The sequence below is a fragment of the Chlamydotis macqueenii genome, chromosome 1, assembly GCF_036417535.1.
Source record: "Chlamydotis macqueenii isolate bChlMac1 chromosome 1, bChlMac1.mat, whole genome shotgun sequence".
Taxonomy (NCBI): Eukaryota; Metazoa; Chordata; class Aves; order Otidiformes; family Otididae; genus Chlamydotis; species Chlamydotis macqueenii.
In genome coordinates, this window is record NC_141556.1 from 96,762,538 (window position 1) to 96,782,702 (window position 20,165).

Genomic DNA, 20,165 nt, shown 5'->3' on the forward strand with positions numbered 1-20,165 from the left:
AGAAGAGGAGGCTCCGGGGAGACCTGATAGCAGCCTTCCAGTACCTCAAGGGGGCCTACATGGGGAGAGGCTGTTCAAAATAGAGGTTTTAAAATAGAGGGAGGTAGATTTAGATTGGATATTAGGAAAAAATTTTTTACAATGCGAGTTGTAGAACACTGGAACGGGTTGCCCAGAGAGGTGGTGGATGCCCCATCCCTGGAAACGTTCAAAGCCAGGCTGGATGAGGCTCTGAGCAACCTGATCTAGTCAGGGATGTCCCTGCTCCTTGTAGGGGGATTGGACTAGATGGCCTTTGAAGGTCCCTTCCAACTCTAACCATTCTATGATTCTATGATGAGTAGAAAATATCATTATTCCCCTGTCACTGACGGTGCTATTTATAATCTGCCTAGCTGTGTGCATGCCTTTTATTAAAATACAATTCCTTCCTATGCTCCTGCCTGGCTGCAAAAATTTGCTGGAACAGAGTGCTCATACAAGACAGCGTAGTTATTGCAGCCAGAAATGCCATGCCATACTGTCCTGTGCGAGTGGTTTGTTTTCATCTGGCTGTTAGGAACAACAATACCATGTCTGTAAATTTTCTGAATTGTAGCTAAAGCTAATTACAGTCATTCAGGTTGGGCTGAAGTATGAGGGATCTTGTGTTTCCTGAAAGCACAAGCTAGTTGCATTTTTCTCCTTGCAACAAATAAAATATGAGGGAAGGAAATATAATCCCTCATAACAAATACAACGCTAATTCCCACCCCAAAGCATCAAGTTTTAGAATATCCCCAGAAGATTGAATAGTTTGACATTATTCTTCTGGTTTGAATTGTTGTTGTTTTCATTCTGGTGTAAGGACTTTCATGTGAAGTTATTTTATTGTTTTGTTTATTTAATGGTTTTATTGTCTTTTTTTTTTCATTCCCCTCACAGAACAGACAAATCTCCTGTATGGATCTGTGCAGCAAACAGAGCTAAATGTCGCCAACATAACATTGATTTTTTTTTTTTTTTTTTTCCCCCTGATTTTAATATATCAAACTAATGTAATCAATTTGTACTGAGTTACAAATGTAGGAGCTGGAGTGTACCTTCTCATCCCAAACTTGAATTAATATATACTGGTTTGATGTTTACAGTGTGTGTGCACACTTACCTTTCCCCCTCTCTGTGTAGCTAGGTACATATATATGCACACACCCTCCTAAACAATATATTTTTTTCTCCAGAAATGGAGTTACATTTAATTTGATTGGTTTTGTTTCCCCTTTAGCTTAGCAAAGTTGGAAGAAGAATTTGAAAAGAAATTCAACACCCTCCCTCAATACAGTCCTATTACCTTTGACAGGAAAAATTCAGGTGTTCCAAGGAAAAAGAGAAAGGTTGGAAGCGGCTCATCTGAACATCCAAAATCCAGCAAAGGTAAATTACCATATGCAATACATTCTTAAGCCACAACAATGCTACCACAAGCTGAGGAATTTATACTTTCTGACTTTACTGTTGTATGTTAAACATGTGAAATCAAAGACAACATTTTTCTAGCACTGAAGTTAGTTCCTTCTCAGCTGGGGTAGTTTTCATGCTGTACCCTTGACTCCTGGTTTTCATGCTGAGTTGAACTGGTTAGAGTTTGTACGTAAAATATATTCCTCATAGCAAGCAAATTTATCAAAAACTTGAATATGTATAAGGTAAGTGAACTTGACAAGTTTTCCCAGGAGAAAATTGGGAAAAAATGGCAGATGATCGAAAGGTTACATTTTGACGTTTTTCAAAACGTAGTTTTATGCTGGTGTGCATTTCACTGTAATTTTAGGTTCTATAAATTAAAACATAACAAAAATGTCTGAATTAAACATTTGGATTTTTTTTTATTAAGATTTTAACAGTCTGTCCTAAGTTAGGAGCAAAAATTTCCTGATGTGATAGAAGACGGTTGGAGGGTAGGAAAACCAGTTCCATACCCAGCTCCGTACCTGAGGCTTTTGGAGGGAGAAACTCATGATACATTTGTCTTTTTTCATATACAAACAACTTGCGACACGGAGGTAGTAAAGAAGCGAGAATACAGTAGGGAAAACTACTCTTAGACTGCAGCAGAAATACTGATGCATACCCACAGTACGGAAGCATCACAAAATGAAGGAATGACGCACCAGTAATTCTGCAAAACAAAAGGATGCTCAAAAGAATCCTCATTATGCACAGTTCACAATATGAAGCTGGCTTCCTTTTCTGCTGCTGTGATAGTTCCACTGACTGACAGGTTTTCAGATCTAATACGGCTATTTTAGCCAGGTGACCCTGGATTAGAGCTGTGCCTTTTGAATGCTTCACAGATAATCACGTTACAGTATGCAGGATTGAGCAGCTGTTCTTTTTTAGTGCATGCCAATTTTGGTATTGATTTTTGTATTTATATAATTAGATGTGGAACAGTCACTTTTGCAAAATTAGACTTATGCTAATACCAAGTGAGTTCTGACTTCAAATGCCTTTTATTTTTTTGTGGTGTGGATTTGACAGAACTTCTTCAGTAAGCATGAATGAATAGGATGATAATACATAATACTTTATAGGATGATAATACTTTATAGGATGATAATACAGTGGTTAATTAAGCAACATCTGTTGGGAACAAGATCTCCTCATCTGCCATGATCTGGCAGTTGAGGTTGTAATAGCAGCTCCTTGTACTTCTCGCTACAGTATTTACCTGTTCCAGCATCTGTATGACTGAAAATTTTGCAGGCTCTGCGTTGTTTGGGAATGGCACTCTAGAAAGCTACGTCAAGTCAAGTAGTCCAGAACTGCATTCTACTTTTGCTTAGGTTCATACACAATAGCTTGATTTTTATCCTTGTTTGCATCACTTCCAAAGCTTAGGAATATATTTGTCCGTGTCTCAAGGAAAGGGCAGAAACGTAATTGCAGGCAAGTTACACGTATAATATAAGTAGTCTTGGCACAGCCCTGAGGAGGCAACTGTGGAGCATTCGCCTCTAGCTGACAATAAGGGCTCTTTAAACTAAGCCAGCTGACTTTGCACTGAAGCAGATGGTAAACAGTCACATGAACTTTTCCACCAACTGAGCTGTGGGGTTGCAAGAAGCAGCCCCAGGGCAGGAATATCTGATCGTTACATTGCTGTTTCTGTAGTGAACATCTAACTGCAGCCCTGAACTAAATCCAGACAGAGCTAGTGATATCTGCTTCTAATTCCAGCGAATGTTGAATTCACTCAAGTTAGCTAGACAAGCTGTCAGCTTGTGTCAGTCATTCCAGCTGCATGGAGAGTGAAGTTCAGCTCTCAAGAGGTAGCTGAAAAACTTTGTGGCAAACCATATTTCTTTTGGAAAAGGAAGGTTGCTAAAAAATAAATATTCCATGGCAATAGGTTGATTTTAATTTGTTTCATTTTTTAGGATGCTTAAAATTAGGATGCGAGTTGTGGATTTGAAAAAACATGAACCAAATTGCATACAAGCAAGCTTACTCGCTTAGTAGGGGAATCTGTTCCAGCTGAGCTAAACATTCATTAAGCTGTATCCTCAATTTAATTTGTGATGTGCTGACACGACCATTCAGCCTTGTCATGCTGTTGGCTTGCCTGTGAACTGTGGCGAGTCCAAAGATGGTTAGAGAATACTGACCTCCAAAGGTGTTAAGCATACAGGTCTCCAAACTAGGCTCCTGCAAGTACTGAAGGAAATGAAAATGGTGTATTGCGCCAAATGGTAGAGCTTTGTTTGGAATGGTTCTGGGTTTTTTTAATTATCTTTTTTTTTTTTTTTTCACACCGTCAGAATTAAGCAAAAGTAACGTCTTATTCTTGCACTGTGATGTGCATGAACCATGAAGGGTCAATATAGTCTTACGGGTGTGACTGTGTTGGGATGTAGGAGACCTTAACTTTGCTCTGCTGTGCTCTGCGTTACTGTGTTGTGTGGAGTTGTTTCTGCTGCTTTGCTCTTCCTTAGGGTTATCTCTGTCTGTAAGGTAATTAGAAGAGATGTCCAGCACAAGTAGTGACTACTAGTGGATGGGGCCTCTAGATGTTTCCAAACAACAGATGCAAATCACTAGGGCTGGGTTCAGTAAACGCTCTTTAAAATCATTCCCTGCTTTTACTGAATGAGCATGTGAAGGATTGTAAACTTCCCTAGTATTCTCAGTTCTCAGATAAGTACTTAATTTTTGCAGCCTACAGATCAGTGCCTGCTAAATTACATTAAATTACGTTTAAAATTTGGAAAGTAGGTTGGAGTACTGGACACTAAAAATTTCTCAGGATGTTAGGTGAATAAAAATGGAGAAATGTTTGGGGTTTTTTTGTTGGTTTGGGGTGTTCCCCCACCCATAACTGGGGCTTTATGCCTTAATATGTTTTATTTTGGAGTAAGCGATGCCAGATTGATTTTCTGTCAAATGTCATTGACCTATACCTACAAGAGGCGTGATCTGCTGCCTAACCTAGACAGCCAGGATTGGCAGGATGTTTTCTTACTCCTAAGTGGAAAATGAGTGGGTCAGTGCCCACTGATTCCTTCCATTGTGCTTGTCATGTCCAGCCCTAACTTTAGCCTGTTCTTTTCATATAAAAATACCTGAAGATCCCTGTAATGTGAAAGCTGTTTCAGTCCACGTGTATAAGGGGAAATTTCAGCTTTCTTAAAGGAGAGGCAATTTTTTCCCCAGAGCTTTCCAAATCCTCCAAATTCTACTCCCACTGAAATTAATGGGCGCCTTTCTTCAGTGGGAGCAGGATTGAACAAGCCATAATGCTCTGGCATATCGTACCTCAAGCATTTTGAACTGGGATTGTGCATATAGAAAAATAATGTCACAAAATGGCTGAAAAATACAGCTATACTGAATCTGTGCAGATGGCCTGCTCCAACATTTCCTGGAGCTGTGACTGATTTTTTTTTTTTTTTTTTCATCTTTCCAATGGCATATGTGCCAAAACATCCTACCACACAGAAGTCAGCAGTCTGCAGTGAGTCACTAATCCACTTGTATGCAAAAATGAGCAACAGGCATAGTCATTATTTCTGCCTTGTGCTGTGACAAATGCTCACTTATACTCTAAGCACTTCACTAAAGCTTTCATTTTGGGAAGGCAAGGAGAGGAATGCATAGTGTTCTTTTATTTGGGAAAGGGATTGTCTACATTTTTTTCTTTTTTGTCTGTGGCCTCTAGGACTAGAAATAAAGCATCAGCGCTTCTTTGTGGCATTCCTCTTGGTCTTAGCTCAGGGTTTTTTTGGCTTGGTTCAAAACATTCAGATACCTGGAGATTGCATTTCCTAATTTGCAAGGGTCATGACCTAAAAATACAGCATCTTCCTCCTGAGGGATGCAGAAATGCACAGACAAATCTCTTTGCCTGGGTTTTCTTACAATCACGTTGAACTGTTCTCTATTTGATCAGGCCCTTTAAAGTAGGAAACTTTGTTAGAGAAGAGGGGGCATACGCCCAGAAATGTGGAAGAAATGTGGTTGTGGTTTGTTATGTGTGGTGGGTTCATTTTCTTGCCTGCTGCTTCCCCGAGCAGCTGCCATTGGCTGTAGCAAGTATTCCCAGGAGGAAATCCCTGTGGCCCTCAGTGAGCTCAATGGATGAGCCAGGGATAGCAGGTGGCTAAATCCTGTTGCAACTGCCGAAGTGCTAGGGAAAGGAAGAGCTATGTAGGATATTTCCAATAGAGAACGTGAGCAGGAGAAGAGGACTTACTTTACACTTGCAGATGGCTGTATAACAATAGCAAGTAAGCAAACAAAAGTTGGGGTTTTTTTCAGCTTTCTATAGGAAATCACATCTAGGATCCATTGCCTAACAGCAAACCTTTTAGTTTAGTTAGTTGTTTCAGTCATGGATTTTCTCTAGATGGAATGTTGACAAGTGACATTTGTTTAAAGTCTAGGAGTATTTGCCTGCTGTCCCCATGAAACAGGTGTAGCCCAGCCAGTCCTCCTATAAACTCCTGCCTCGGTGAGTGTGCCTAAACTGAGCCCCTGGGGAACCTGCTACTGAGAGCCTGGAAGGGGATACTGACTATCCCAGCCAAAACCAAGACACGATCTCAGGAATGCCCCCCTAGTCAGCATTTACTCCAGTCCAAACTGGACTGAACTTGCCTTCTCCATGTTTCTTCTCTGAAGAAATTAAGAAAAGCTCTGTTTTCATTCCAGAATATGCCATGCATAGATCTTATGTTTGACAGTTCATTGACTTAGGCCTTAATCTAAAGGCAGGATGGGGATGTGGCCATTTTCAAAGAACCACCAGATAGTCTGTTCAGTCACTAGACAATGTGTATGTGTAAGTATGACAGTGATTCTGATTTGGCTTTTCACAGACATCAGTGAGGCTATCCTCTAGTTCACTCTAAGTAGAACAGGCAGGGCAGGAAGTGTGGATGAAGTTTCTCATGGAGTCAGAAGTTATATTCTCAGATCCAAGTTTGACATGTTGACCTATTTAGCTATTAGGCTGTCTTCTCTTTCACTGCGTTCATGGCCAAAGGGTATTCAAGTGTCAATGGGCACTGTCTTGTGGGAATAACAGCTAAAAGGGTAGGAAATTGGAAGTTTCCGTATGAAACGGCAGGTTCTATTTTGACCCCACTGAAGTCAATGACGCTGGATTTTCCATTTGGGAACAAAAATTTACATGCAAGTTCCGCGTGCTTTGGGATACCCTGTATGTCGCAGATAAAAGCTTACGACAAAGGCACCACGGATAGTAGAAAAGAGATCAAAGACATGAGTTTCCTTCTTCATGCAATACTTGACATGTTTTTGTGAGTTTTTAATCTCAGTTTTTCTGCTTAGAGTTGTTGGCACTGGGTGGCAGTCTATGGTACTGATTGAAATGGTCTGTAGGGTGCAGATTGAGCTGTAGAAATTGAGAATTCTGTGACACTGTGTAACCTGTTGCTTATTCCAAGCACCTGCAAAAATCACTAATTTGCTAATTAAAAAAAAAAAGTCATAAGAATCATCTTGTTATGTGCCTCGGTCTTCTTGTGGAACTGTTGTGGGAAGATTTGTCTCTGATGTGGATGAAGTATTTCACCTTAGTTTTCATAAAAGCTGAGTTTTTTCGCCTAGGCTTTCTCTCAGCCTGCCTGAACTTTTTCATTCCTTGTTTTGCATTTTTATTGCACTGAGACTAGACTGTTTATCCAACTCTGTGATACTCAGGAAGCTATTGTAAAATTTGCAGAATGACAGTTGAATCAGTTTGAGGGAATATAGCCTTTTCTGTTGAACTTTCTGATTCTTTGTATACAAATTCCAGTGAAGCCATTCAGATGAAAGCTGCTGTTGTCTGAAATGATGTCTCGCTCGGACTTTATTTGGTTTGTTGTTTGACTTCTAGTTTTTTGGGAGATTATTCATCTTTTCTGAAAGTTTTGATTTCTTCAGTAGTAAAAACCAAGCAGCAGTGAGCACAAAGCCAACATGTATAAAATTTTAGGGTTTCTATGGCTGTTTCTGGCTGGATTTTAGCTTTCTCTCAGTAATTTTCAATATTATTCCAACAGCCTAATATCTATGAATGGTTTTCCCCTCCTAAGACTAGATCCTTCTTCCGTGTGCTACACACTTTTCTCCTTTCCCTGCACATAGAGAGTCAGTGATGGCAAATGGCAGATGCGTGATGTAGGCTTACCTTGATCGTGTGTTACTATGTGGTTGCAATTGTGTCTCAGTAGCCAGTGTGTGTGTCTGGTTCCTTTTAAGGATGAGGAGGAGGTGGAGGAGGCCGGTATTTGTGGTGGGTAGAGTCCTCTTCCAAGTCAGCTGTGGATGGGAAGGACACCCTCTTGTTAGGCTATATGCAGTCTTGTCACCTGCAGTGCATCTCACTGCTGTTTGGGCAGGTCTGTTCTGAGCTAGCCTGAAGACTTACTTGCCTGCTGTACCTTTGGAAGTAAGATTTGAAAGTGCACTTTCTGAAAAGTAACTCTGTAGAAATCGCTTTGCAGGGTAGAGATTGTGCATCTGTTACATCTTTGGTCTGTTGTCTTATGTTGCTACTGTATCACTGTTCATTGCATTAATGAGACAAAGTATGGCTTCTTGATGACCTCTGCTAGTGGTGTACTTTGTGGTCTGATGTCACGTAAGATACCTTTTGACTACTACTGGCAAAGACTCTGCTATCAAAATAGGAATGATAACGTGAGCTGGGTGTAACCTCCCTTTCCTCTCCTGGAAGCTTTTACTTCTGCACTTAGTATAAGCTCATTTGTGATCACCAAAAAGGCAAAGGTAACTCTTGCATCCTGTGGTGGGTTGGCCCTGGCTGGTAGGTAAGTCCCCACCCTGTCACTTGCTCATCCTCCCCCAGTGGGATGAGTGAGAGAACTGGAAGGGCAAAAACAAGAAAAAAAAACCTCGTGGTTAAAGGTAAAGGTAGTTTAATAAGTGAAGTAAGGGTGGGGAAAAAAACAAGTGATGCAAAAGTCAGCACTCACCACAGCAAACTGATACCCAGCCAGTCCCTGAGCATTTGACTACTTTGGAAAAAAACTCTTCCCCCCCACTTTTATTGCTGAGCATGACATTCTATGGTGTGAAATACCTCTTGGTCAGTGTGGGTCAGCTGTCCCAACTATGTCCCCTCCCAACCTCTTGCACACCCTCACTGGGGTGGCAAAATGAGAAAGAGAGATCTTGATGCTCTCTAAACCCTGTTTAGCAGTAACTAAAACACTGGTGTGTTACCGACACTGTTTTGGTCACCTGTCTAAAACACAGCACCATCCAGGCTGCTGTGATGAAAGTTTACTCCATTCTAGCTAAACTCAGTGCACATACAAAGGAGAGCACATCTTTAAAAAAACAAGCAAGCAAAGCCCTTGTTTTATTGTATGGCTAAGCTTTCCTAAGGTCATCATTCTCCAAAATGCTTTGTATGCACTTAGGCTCTTGGGAGGCTGATGGATTGAAGTACAGCCTGCTGAAAGCCTGCAGAGTCCCTTCTCGGGAGAAGGTCAGGTTTTCTGCCTCCCCGTGAAATGGCATCCCGTAGTAGTGGAAGGGGAGGTTGTATAGTACATACTGTGGCTGTTGTACGCTTTTTAAAACTGCTAATTAAAAGTATGTATTATTAATGTTGTCTGTAGGTTCATTCAAGTCTCAGAAAAAGAACATATTCTACAAAATTGTCAGCAAATTTAAGCACAGAAGGGAGCAGCTTAATGTTCCGGACACAGGTACTGGTGCATTACTTAGTTAAGGTTTTGGGCCACCTTCTCTCTCAATTCAGCCTTGGGGAAACGCGTCTAGACAGAGGCTGTTCAGCTCTCTAGTCTTTGATTGCTTTGATCCCTTATTTCCCTGTCTGCTTTGATTCCATTAGCTCCTGGCTCCAGTTGATCATATTGCCTTATTCCAGTATGATGCTGTTTTGTTTTTAATTGGTATCTCCCTTAATTACAGTTTCCTTACTCCAGATGCCATGCAGCAGAGCTGACAAAGCAAGGGCTGTTCTGCAGTTGGCCCTGAACTCTTTATCTTCCACAGCTCATAGCTCTTAGTCCTTCGGTTGCTCTTATCTCCATTCCTTCTGTATCAGAGACCATATTATTTATCCCCTTGCCAGAGCATTTATCCATGTCCCTGTCTCCTTTGCCTGTGATTTCCCACTGTCTAGAACTTTGCAGACTGCGGCTGGTCAGGATGTAAGAGCTTATTTCTCCACCAGCTCTCAGATACACTAACATAAACCAGCTCTCCCTCTGTAGAAATCTTAGCCAGCTTTCTGTTTGCCTTAAGTTGAAGATAACTTCCAACAGTTTTGTTTTGGTTTTTTTTTTTTATAGTTATGTGTTGGACTTGTGCTGCCCACTCTCCTGCTAGTAGTCCTCCGAAGTCCTTTTCTCGTTACAGTATTGTGGTCCTGCATACCTACATACTCACAACTCCAAAGGGCATTTTCAAGTGTAATGTATCTACAGGATTATAGCTTAGCCTGCTTCCCTGGGCCGTTCTTGGGGGTTTTTTGGGTTTGTTTTTTTTTTTCTTTTGTAATAGTGTTGCCCACACTGTCCAAATCACACCCAGGCTGTTACGTAGCCCTTCCACAGTGGAGTTCTCTCCCACATCGTCCCTGTGGTGTGAAAGAGCCTCTCTGGTTCTGCTTACTTAGGTAGCTCCATGAATTTCTTCTATTTTTTCCTTATCCATATTTGTCTCTTTAAGGTAATAAAATTACTATCCCTATCTCCGCTCCCCCAGCTACCTTTATGCTTAATATATTTTCCTAAAGCTTGGCCATGTCATTTCCTCTACTTTCCTGATGTTGTGTTTTGTGTCCACTGTGATGCACATGTGCCATTTTCCCACATAGGCTCTGCCAGCTCTGCTGCATTTAACAGTGCAAATATTTTGAAATTATTTACTCTGTTGTGTTGTATTTGTACAACAAACATGTCGTGGGAGTCACCCAGGAGAAGTAACGATCTTGCTTCCATGCCGGTGTGAAAAAGGCATCATACATTAACATAGCTTTTACTGGGTGCCATTCAGATTTTTGTCCCTGAATTATTAATAAACTATGTAGACAAATTAGTAAGAAAAATGAGTGTTTAAATTCTCCTGTGAGAAAAGAAACAGAAAGCGTTTAATACATGAGAGAGTAAAAAAATATAAATATCTTAAAATCTGCAGATATAAAATGTGGCTAAACGAAATGTCAAAACCTCAATTTGATTAAAAGAAACCAGCCTGTTTTGGTATCAAATGAAGTGTGCACTATGATCAAAGATTCAAGCCTGCCAAGTGTTGAGTACCCTGGCCTCATTCCAGCACAACACAGAGGCATGTCCTTGGAAGTTAAGCATGTGAATAATGTCATCGTGTCTAAACACTAATGATGTGTCTGTGCGTTTGCTGGAGTAGGGCCAGTTTGCAACGTTCTTCCAAAGACTGAAGCAAAGACACGAGGAATTTACCAGTCTTACACAGCCCACATAGAAATCATCAAAGGAAAGATGGTGGAGAGATAGATATATATATATATATATATATATATATATATATATAGGTGGGAAACTGCATTTTCTCTGAGATACAAAGGGGAAAAAAAAATGCGGGGTCTGGCCTGGTCTTAAGTGTATCATTTAGGGGCACTGAAAGCAGAGTGCTCATCAGCAAAGTGCAGTGTGGATAAGGCTTTGGCAGGCAGGGTACCGCCTTGCCATGGTGTGTGCTGCCTATGTGACTTCATCCTTTCATGAGTTCCTAGGCAGCCTGACCCTAAATTCTTTGACTCCACTGTCCCACATTCCACAGCATTCAAGCTGAGAATACTGGCATCTTCATTTCAATTCAGATATACAAGGATTAAGCGAATCCAACATTAAATTAAAATGTCAACTCTTTTTTTGTGGTTAATCTATACTTGTGGTGAGTCATAACTCTGTAATGTATGGTTTTGGTTTTTACGGAGTTAGTTTTGCCGGATGAAGGAGCTTGAATATTCTTATAGCTGGAGAGGAGACACTTGGAAGGGTTGCTGTCAGCAGGGGTCATGCTGGATTCATGTTTTGTCGTCTTGAAACGGACTGCCCATCCCTGTTTGGGCAGGTTGAACATCACTTACCCGAGAGATTTATTTTCTACCACACTCTTAAGGCTTTCTGGTGTGGGACACAATACTTTAAATAGAAAGGGCTAAGTCACAACCATTGACTCCTTGCAGGTATGTTTAGTGGGCTGTGCTGAGGGCTCTTGCATGGTTTGTGTAACAACCAGATGCAGTGCTGGCCTTTGCACCGGAAGAGGAGAAGAGAAGATGAACGTATACAACAGTCTCAACAGTAGCTGATGTGTGAAGGAGCCCTGTTTCCTGTGGCTTGTAGAGCTAAGTGCAAGCTACCAGTCCTCCATCAGCTCTTCCACACACACGAGTCTGTACAGCCTTAGCACCTATGTTTGAGAAAGAACAGAAAGTGCAGAAAATTAGCAGAATGAGTTTTGTTTTGTTTTTTTTTAATTTTTTTTTTTATTTCTACTGAAAAAGTCCTGTTGTGTGGGGCTTGCAGCCCAGAGGGAGCCAGCAACTCTGTGCCGCTATGCCTTTGGCATCCCTCCAGGCTGGAAGAGGGCTGGGTTGGCATAGGCTCTTGCAGCAGAGCCTCCCATCCAGGCAGCTGGTCCATACACCTGGCTTGACCATCTGCTGCCCTGTCAGCTGGTCTTGCTCTGCTTGTTAGTCCATAGCCCTTACTGCAGCTCCATGTGCTGCCTGACCCCACAAGCGGTATTGCAGCAGCATCCCGCTGTCAGAAGAGCTGGAATTTCCACCAGGGTGTAGGTCAGAATGTGCTTGGCATCTCCTTTTTGATGAGATGGTTCCCCAGGCACTGGTGACTTAAAGCTTTGCTCTGCCTTGCTAGGCTTCCCCTTTTAACTTACCATTAAAGCATTACAGACCACCTTTTCTTCTTGATACCAGAATGCTTGTACCCACAGAGCATTCATTCTCCACTAAATGTGGTTAAACTGCAGCTCTCTCTTGTAACAGATAGGCATTGCTGAAGAAATTTTTTTAAATATGTCTGTGTCTTACTAGGATTCAGTCTGAAAGGCTTGTCCTCTTCTGTGGTGTGCTGAGTCAGTCCAATTAGCTTCATTTTTCTTGTTCACATAGATGGGGGGAAATAAGACTACATGCCTGCAGAGGAGGGTAAACTGTCCATGCTAACTTTTAACAAATCTAGCTCAGGAAACCATCTGGCATAGAGCTCTAGATGTTTTTCTCTCTAAGTCATTTTTGTGACTGTGCTGTAAGCATGCCAAAAGGCCCACATCTTCATATCACGTGCTCAGCTCTGCTTGCAAAAATAGCCCTGTAGTTCTGCATGTGCTGCCGTCATGCGGAAAGCTAACCATGTAAATATCTGTTTGCAGGCCTGCACAGTAGCTGCAGAACCTCATTTCGTTTCTAGACAGCATTCTCCTGAAAATTAGCTGAGCCTTACATGGGACAGCTCTTGAACACAGGAAACAGAAAGGATACAAGATGGATTCAATAAGTTATTAAAGAAAAATACAGGGAATTAAATTTGTTTAGCCCTGTCTTTTCTGCACAGCAAACCCAAGTCCTGGTTTGGAGCATCCTTATCACTATACCTTTGTCACTTGAAGCAATGGGATGCTGTTCCTCTTGAAGGAGGTGAAGGAGGACCCCTGTTCGTATCTAGCTTAGCTATGTGGTTGTTGAAGCTTGGACTACTTTCTCCTGTGGAGTTCAGTGCAAAGGGTCATGTGAGTGAAGCCTTTGTGTCATTTCCTCCAAGTTACGTTTTATGTCTACTTGAATAATAATCTGTAAAGAAGTCAATGAAATTATTTCTTATTCTAACGTCCACTAAGACTGCTAGAGAAGAAAAAAGAGCCTCGTCCCTTCAACACCCACCCTCCACCCCCCTACATCCCCCCCATCCCCCAAAAAATACTCATTCACTCTTCACCTTTAATCCATCCTTCTTCAAAACTATACAGCAGCAATGTTACGATGGAAGTGATAAAGAGCTTACTTTAGAGCTAGGGGAGAAAAAAATGTAGAGGACCCTCAAGTCTCATTTCAAGGACTGAGACACCTTAAAACATGGAGAGGGAATATACTTGCTGCATCCTGAGTTTGTCAGCCACTTTCTGCTATTTCTCAGTCAAATATACCAGCATTGTATACTCCTTCTTAGGTCTTTAATAACTATGGCCTCTTTTTTTTTTTTCTGTTATCTTTAATTTCTTGAGCTTTTTGACACATACAGTGTCAAAGAAAACAAATGTAAAAGGGAACTGTCTATGATCTTGACCAATCAAGTTAATTTCTAGTGACCTGACGTGGCTTGTAGTATACAACACATCTAATTAAAATCATACTGAATCAGATTTCTTTCTATCGTATGTTGTTTATTGTTTAAAATCATGTCTTAATATTTTTATTAAGTGTAAAAAAAAATTAGTTGTATTACTAAGAGTAAAGCTATTATAAATTCAATCAAACTAGAATTAAACAGCACTGTCAATGTACTATCTAATTAAAGCAAATACTCAAATCAGAACTAACAAATAGTGTTGGACAACAACGAAACCATTACATTGATACATAATCAACACTTATGAATTCCCAAATAAGAAATCTAGAGAGAAAGCTGCCCATTTAATTATACATTCCAATTAAGATTTTTGTCTCCATCAGTGTAGTAGGCTTATCTGAACATCTCACTATTAGCCCAACTGAATTACTTGAAAGTCACATATGCGGTCATTGGCACATCTACTTAATTGGACTGTTACAGGGCAGATCTTTTCTTGTGATTTCTCTTGGTCTCTTTAAAAAAAAGTAAGTTTTACAGCATAGCTCTGCTCTGGAAAGGTTAGCATCTACAGCTAAACACGGAGAAAAGCTGATTGAAGCAGTATGCTTTTTTTGAAATAAAGAGCATCCACAAGTTCAAAAATGTTTTACGAGAGAAGATACGAAGATGGATTACGAACATAAACAAATTAAGGTTTGGAACTTTTCCAAATGTTTTTACACATATATACTAGATCTCATTATATTCTTATGCCATAAAGCATTAGAAAGTCCCTTCCCACTTAGAACAAAAGAGCAAAGGGCATCAGCTAACAAGATAAAATGTGTTACAGCTATTCTTGTCACTCAGTCCTCGTCCTTGCACAGTTAGCAGGTAAAGAAGCTAGCAATAGAGATTCTATTAGCCAATATCTTTGAATAGGAAGCTCATTAAATCTACAAAAACAAACAATAAATAAGCAGTAAATACACACTAAAATGAACGAGGGCAAAGTCCAAGCAGCCTGCTTGGCTGTTATGCACAGTTTGTGAGGTTGGGTGCTCCTGTGTGTCACAGCCAGCCTCAGTACAGGAGGTTGAGCTTGTTCAGTGCTCAGCCCTTCTGAAAGAGCAGTTGTTTCCGCTCGGGCTTGAATTTTGTGTGTGTAATTTTTGCTGATCCTACCACCCAGAAAGGGAACAAACAAGTCTTAAACATGTCTTTAAAACAGGAAGAAAGTTTGAAAGAAATTGTAGGGAATAGAAAGCTGACTGTAGACACAGTAACAGATGTGAAATATATAAAGGACTATTGCAAAGAGATGGGGTATAACCTCACGGGTAGTAAAAAACATAACAAGTTGAAAATGCAGCAGGGGAGATGAGGTGCAAGCATTAGGAAAAAATGTGTACTCATTCAGGATGGCAGTGCACTGGGAAAAAAATACCCCAAGGACTTGGTGCAGATGCTGTCAGTGCTCCCAATTTCAAAGCAGGTTAGGCAAGCTTCTGTAAGAAATGACTTGGGGCATTCCCTTTGCCACCTGTAGTCACGTTCTTGTTAGCCCTACTTTGTGCTGGTTGCAGATGCGGTAGGCCTCATAATACTTTTATCACAGGAGGAAAAAAGATGTCACAGATTGAGTTTATGGACTAGTGTTACCCAATTATATCAGTAGTATGGCGTGTTAAATCAATGGAAATTACAAACGATTGATGACTGTACACTGATCTTGGACTTTGGAAGCTTAAATACACTTTGTGACTGCTGCCTGACGAATTTCTTCATGAACAAGATTAAAGTGTCTGTTTAGTCAGGTGAAAATTTGTGGTCATGTTCCAGTTCAGGGCAGAAGGCTGCTTCAAAACACCAGCACTGGTACTGTTGAGAAAGAGTAAAACTGTTCCTTTCTCACTCTCTGACTTTATGTAGGCAGTATTTCCATCACAGTGTTTTATCCCATGCTTGCTTTCTTTTTTTAGCATTCTTGTCTGCAACTGATCCAGCTCAGCTTTTGTATTTGCTACCTTTTGGGTGTGTTTTAAGGTTTGTTGCATTGTGAAAGGCAGTATTTCCCTCTGCTTAGAGGAGACAACATAGAGTGACTGTAGAGAAGAGACTGGGGGCTAGCCAGGACTTCCTGAATTCTGCTTGTGAGTCTGTCTGTGAGCTAAGATAAGCTTATGTGAGGACCATTATTGTTCCTTAAATACATTTTGTCTCTTAGCTACTTGTTGGCATCTTCTGTTGCAGAGCATTTTATACAGATTGTTTGGTACCCTGCTCCCACTGAAGTCCTGCTGCCTGTCTCATAGTTTCCTTTGCAAATATTAGGAACTTGAAGCTCCTGGGATATGTTCAAGAGCTGATGCTACTATTCCCCTGCAAATATCTGCAGCATTTGGATCATATCCTGCCATGCTCTGAGTAACTTTGTGGGAAGGCTTTATGCAGATAAATGCAAAATAGTAGATGAGCATAGGTAGTAGTTGAATTATTGTACATGTAAAACTGCATTTTGTCCTCTTACAGCCATACTCTCAGGAGACAGAAATTTCAGTGGGTCTGCCTGGAGGAATAAAATTTCTCTATCTGCCCTAAACACTCCAGAGCCAGCAATGATGCATGAGCCTTTAGTTGGCAGCCAGAAAAGGAAAGCAAGGAAAACTAAGATCACACATCTCGTCCGAACAGCAGATGGTCGAGTGTCACCAGCAGGAGGGACACTGGGTAAGGAAACAGGAGTTTAAATTTTGTTAAAATTGAATGGTTGGAGATGGCAAGAATGGAGATCAGGGAAGTATTTTTCATTCAGCTTGGTTTCATACCTGCTCAGAAAGGTCATTCTTTAAAATACAGGTATTAATCAACTGGGAAATCAGTGAGTCCATAATGGCCAACTTATTCTGTTTGAGTGCCCAAATCTGTCTTCTCTGCCTGGATATTTCTCTCAAAGAATTGAGAGCTGATACAGTGAGAAATGGAAAATGGTTACCTTTCATAATTTGTTTCCAGTCCAGCAAAGAAATTGCACTCCACCTAGTTATAGGGTGTAAAAATACATTCCATAATATGACAGCCAGTGCCACAGCCCTTGCAGGAGCCCTCTGCAGTTAAGATAATCTTTCAGGACTTCTGTGTCTAAAACAACATCAAACTCAGTTGAATTCCAAAATCAGTAAACCAATTCATAAACCTTAGTGCCATGCTTCTGCCAATAGCTCGGGTCAGAAGAGATTGCAGCATGAATCAAGTTACACTTGCAAAATTGAAGTTCTGAAGGTAAAGATTCTGTTAACACCGGTCTAGTCAGTATATCAATGTGCTGCTGTGAATTTGAGGGTTGAGTTTGCAATATTAACTTTCTTTTGTTGCAGAGGAGAAGCCAAAAGAGCTGCCACAAAGTACTCTTCAAAAAACATCCAGCGCAGAAACAGATTGCAATAGTGAATGCTCCAGGAATGCAGAGACAGAAGAGAATCATAGTATTACATCGGATATGCCAGCGGTGTCTGCATTTTTTAGCTTAGCTGCTCTGGCAGAAGTAGCAGCCATGGAAAACGTACACAGGTATGGTTTTCTTTTCCCATTGTTGCCTAAGTGAATAGTATGTGGCTGCCAGCTTGTTCCGAAAGCATGTGAATTGCAGACCGTTTAATTTGGCTTGTGTTTCCTCTTCCACAGCTTTCTATGAATGTGTTTTACACCACTTACTTAGTAGTGTTAAGTCTTCACCTAAATGATAATGTGATCAGTTTCAGAGTCAGTAAAATGATCCTCCCTGGTAAGCTTGCCAGCCAATTTTTATATATAAGCAGGTTCATATGCTCCTTGAGGTCCCAGTGATTGAGGGTTTCTAATTTATCAGATGGCATTTTTCAGATAATAGCAGACTTAAATAGCTATTGCATGCTAATTTGCGTTTTTCAATGGCCTAAAACTGTGGAGAGAATTTAATGTAACTTCAGCTGAAGTTTTTATGTTGAACATGGCTGAAGGAAGCTAACTTGTTACTTTTACTCCTGTGCTTTGCTGTGTAGGAGGCAAAGCGTCTGTAGAATGTCATGGGGCAAAACAACTCTGAGTGATGGAAAGCCACGTTAGTTTGGGTTGGTCCTCTCAGTTCCTGAGTAGACCATCCACGCAGATAAGCTGGAGAATGTGCGGGTTGGTTAGGGCTGGTTGTTGGATCAGTTCAGCATGGTCAGATCCTGCATGCTAGACCTGTGATGGGAGGAAACCAATGACAGCAAGTGCTCCTTGGCTCTTAATTATCCGGTGGTGTTCTTTGATGCTGCAGCTTATTGGAGATGAAGCTCCATCATTTCCTGCAGTGGAAAGTCAGTGAGGAAGTGCTGGGCAATTTTGAAACCATCACAGCCTCTGCAAATGGCATGTGACAGATGGCTGGCTGCCTAAGAAACTGCACAAGGCAGTGGTTGATTAAACCATTCGCAATTTTATTTTACTGCTGATCTTGTGGCCTCCGTCGGTCAACCAAGTGCTGCGTGTTCAGCCTGCGCATCAAACATTGAAAGGCTTCTGAGAAAATGAGGGGCCCTACAAGAAAAATAGGTCAACTGAGCTCAGCCCAGCCTGCTAGTTCTTCTCTGCAGAAGCTCTTGTCTTGCTTAAGCAACATTGTTTTGGGTGAGAGGTGTTTTACACACTGCAGTCAGCCTGGCTTTTCCTCACAGCTTTGCAAAACAAGTGTCTGCTATCAAGACACCAAAAGTGTGAACTTGTTTCTGTCATCTTCTGTGGTCAGAAGCCACAAAGTGAGACTTGGGAAGTGTAGTGCTAAGCTCTGCTGTCGCTCTTGTGGTTTCATTGGCTTCCATTAACATGGACCAGAATTGCACAACAGGATTCCCTTCCCTGGGGTTTCTCCCTCATTGTTCCTCTAAGAGTTCTTGTCCTTGTGTCCCTGTTGAAGTCAACTAATGTTTTACATAGCCTTCTGTTTTGAGTCTTTCTTTCTTCCTCCGACCTTTTGTCATCTCATCGTGCAGCTAGAGCAATGCGGCACCTTCCATGAGGCCTGAAAACACCAAACTGGCAAATGTCCAGCAGGTGTTCTAATTCCAGCTTGTAATCATCCCGGGTGAAATGACAACAGGGCAAAACTCTTTCCCAGCAGAAACTTAGCCATGTTTCTCCCAGACTTGGCAAATGGAAGTGAAAACAGAAACCTAAATCTGATGGGCTAGGTGCTTCTCTGATTTCTACTCTGTCGACTGTTTGTTATCTTTTGCAACTCACTTCTTTGTTTGCAAATAGCTGGAAGTGAGAAGAATCGCATTAGAGATTTGCTTGATGTGTTTTTTCAGTGACTGAATTTAATTATTTAATAATTTTACAGAGCTTTGGGCCCTGGAAGCCAAACTCCTTTTTAACAGTAATTAGAGCTTGTCTGGAAGTGGTAGCATAGTTTTTATTTGAAGGCTTCTGTTTAGCTTTATTTACCTTGTGCGTGCCCCAGTTAAGCACTGTGAGCCTGAGCTGCATTTCGTGCCAAGGCCACTTCATTGCATTCCTGTTGCGTGAAGTGCACCGGTACCTCTGTTTCTGCTGGGGTTTTAGCTGTGCCAGGGCCAGGTGAAGTGGCCCTTGTGTAAATAAGAAGTGGGCCCAGATTTTTCATTGCTGCAAATGACACATACTGTAACAAAAATAGAACCTGACTTGTGAGATTAGGTAACAGGCTGTGACGTGCTTTGTGTACGTATTTGAAAAGGCAAGCTGCAAAGGAGCTCTCCCAAGACCATCTGCTACAATGATTGATGTTGATTTCCAGCACATAATTCTGGCACAGTTTATTTTTATGCTACCCTGTGCCAGGGGATCATTTGTAAATTAACACTGCTGTAGTAATGAAAGAGATGTTGTGCTGGGCTGATGAAGTGTTAAGTCATGAAACTTGGAGTAATCCCAATGTGCAGCTCTGCTGGTGAGTGTATTTCCATACTGCTTAAAAGCCGGGTATTGACTCGCATTGACATGACATTCACCTCTGTGCGTTTACCTTCTTTGCCACACAGGAGCTGTACTCTCTGCTTCTGAGGGCTAGAAGCCACTCCCTTACGAAATGAGTAACAACACTTGTGCGCTCTTAATTTGCTCTGCAGCTGTGCATTTTGTTTTGTGTAGTCGAATACCATCACGTCTTAGTTTAGCCTGGCTTTGCATTGTTTTGCAAGCTGTCCTCAGGATATTGTCTTACTGTTGCAGGAATACCTCTAAAAAGAGCGTGTAACAGCAGTACATGGGCATCTGTAGCAGCAGGGGGTTATAGTGCTGCGATATTGGATGTTAAACCATATCACGTGCCGCTTTCCATCCTTT

The 20,165-nt window shown here is 41.2% G+C and overlaps 1 protein-coding gene across 13 annotated transcripts in view; it reads left to right on the plus strand.

The window, feature by feature from the left end:
* Nucleotides 1-20,165, plus strand: part of BBX (BBX high mobility group box domain containing) — a 150,911-nt gene that overhangs the window by 124,555 nt on the left and 6,191 nt on the right. For 10 of the 13 annotated variants that reach the window (XM_086762500.1, XM_086762484.1, XM_086762552.1 and 7 more), the window contains 4 exons: nt 1,265-1,413; nt 9,135-9,224; nt 16,353-16,550; nt 17,198-17,390. In XM_086762500.1, coding sequence (XP_086618626.1) covers nt 1,265-1,413; nt 9,135-9,224; nt 16,353-16,550; nt 17,198-17,390 — 630 coding nt within the window. The remainder of the gene's footprint in view (nt 1-1,264; nt 1,414-9,134; nt 9,225-16,352; nt 16,551-17,197; nt 17,391-20,165) is intronic. The other 3 variants (XM_086762541.1, XM_086762567.1, XM_086762580.1) reach the window with 3 other exon arrangements.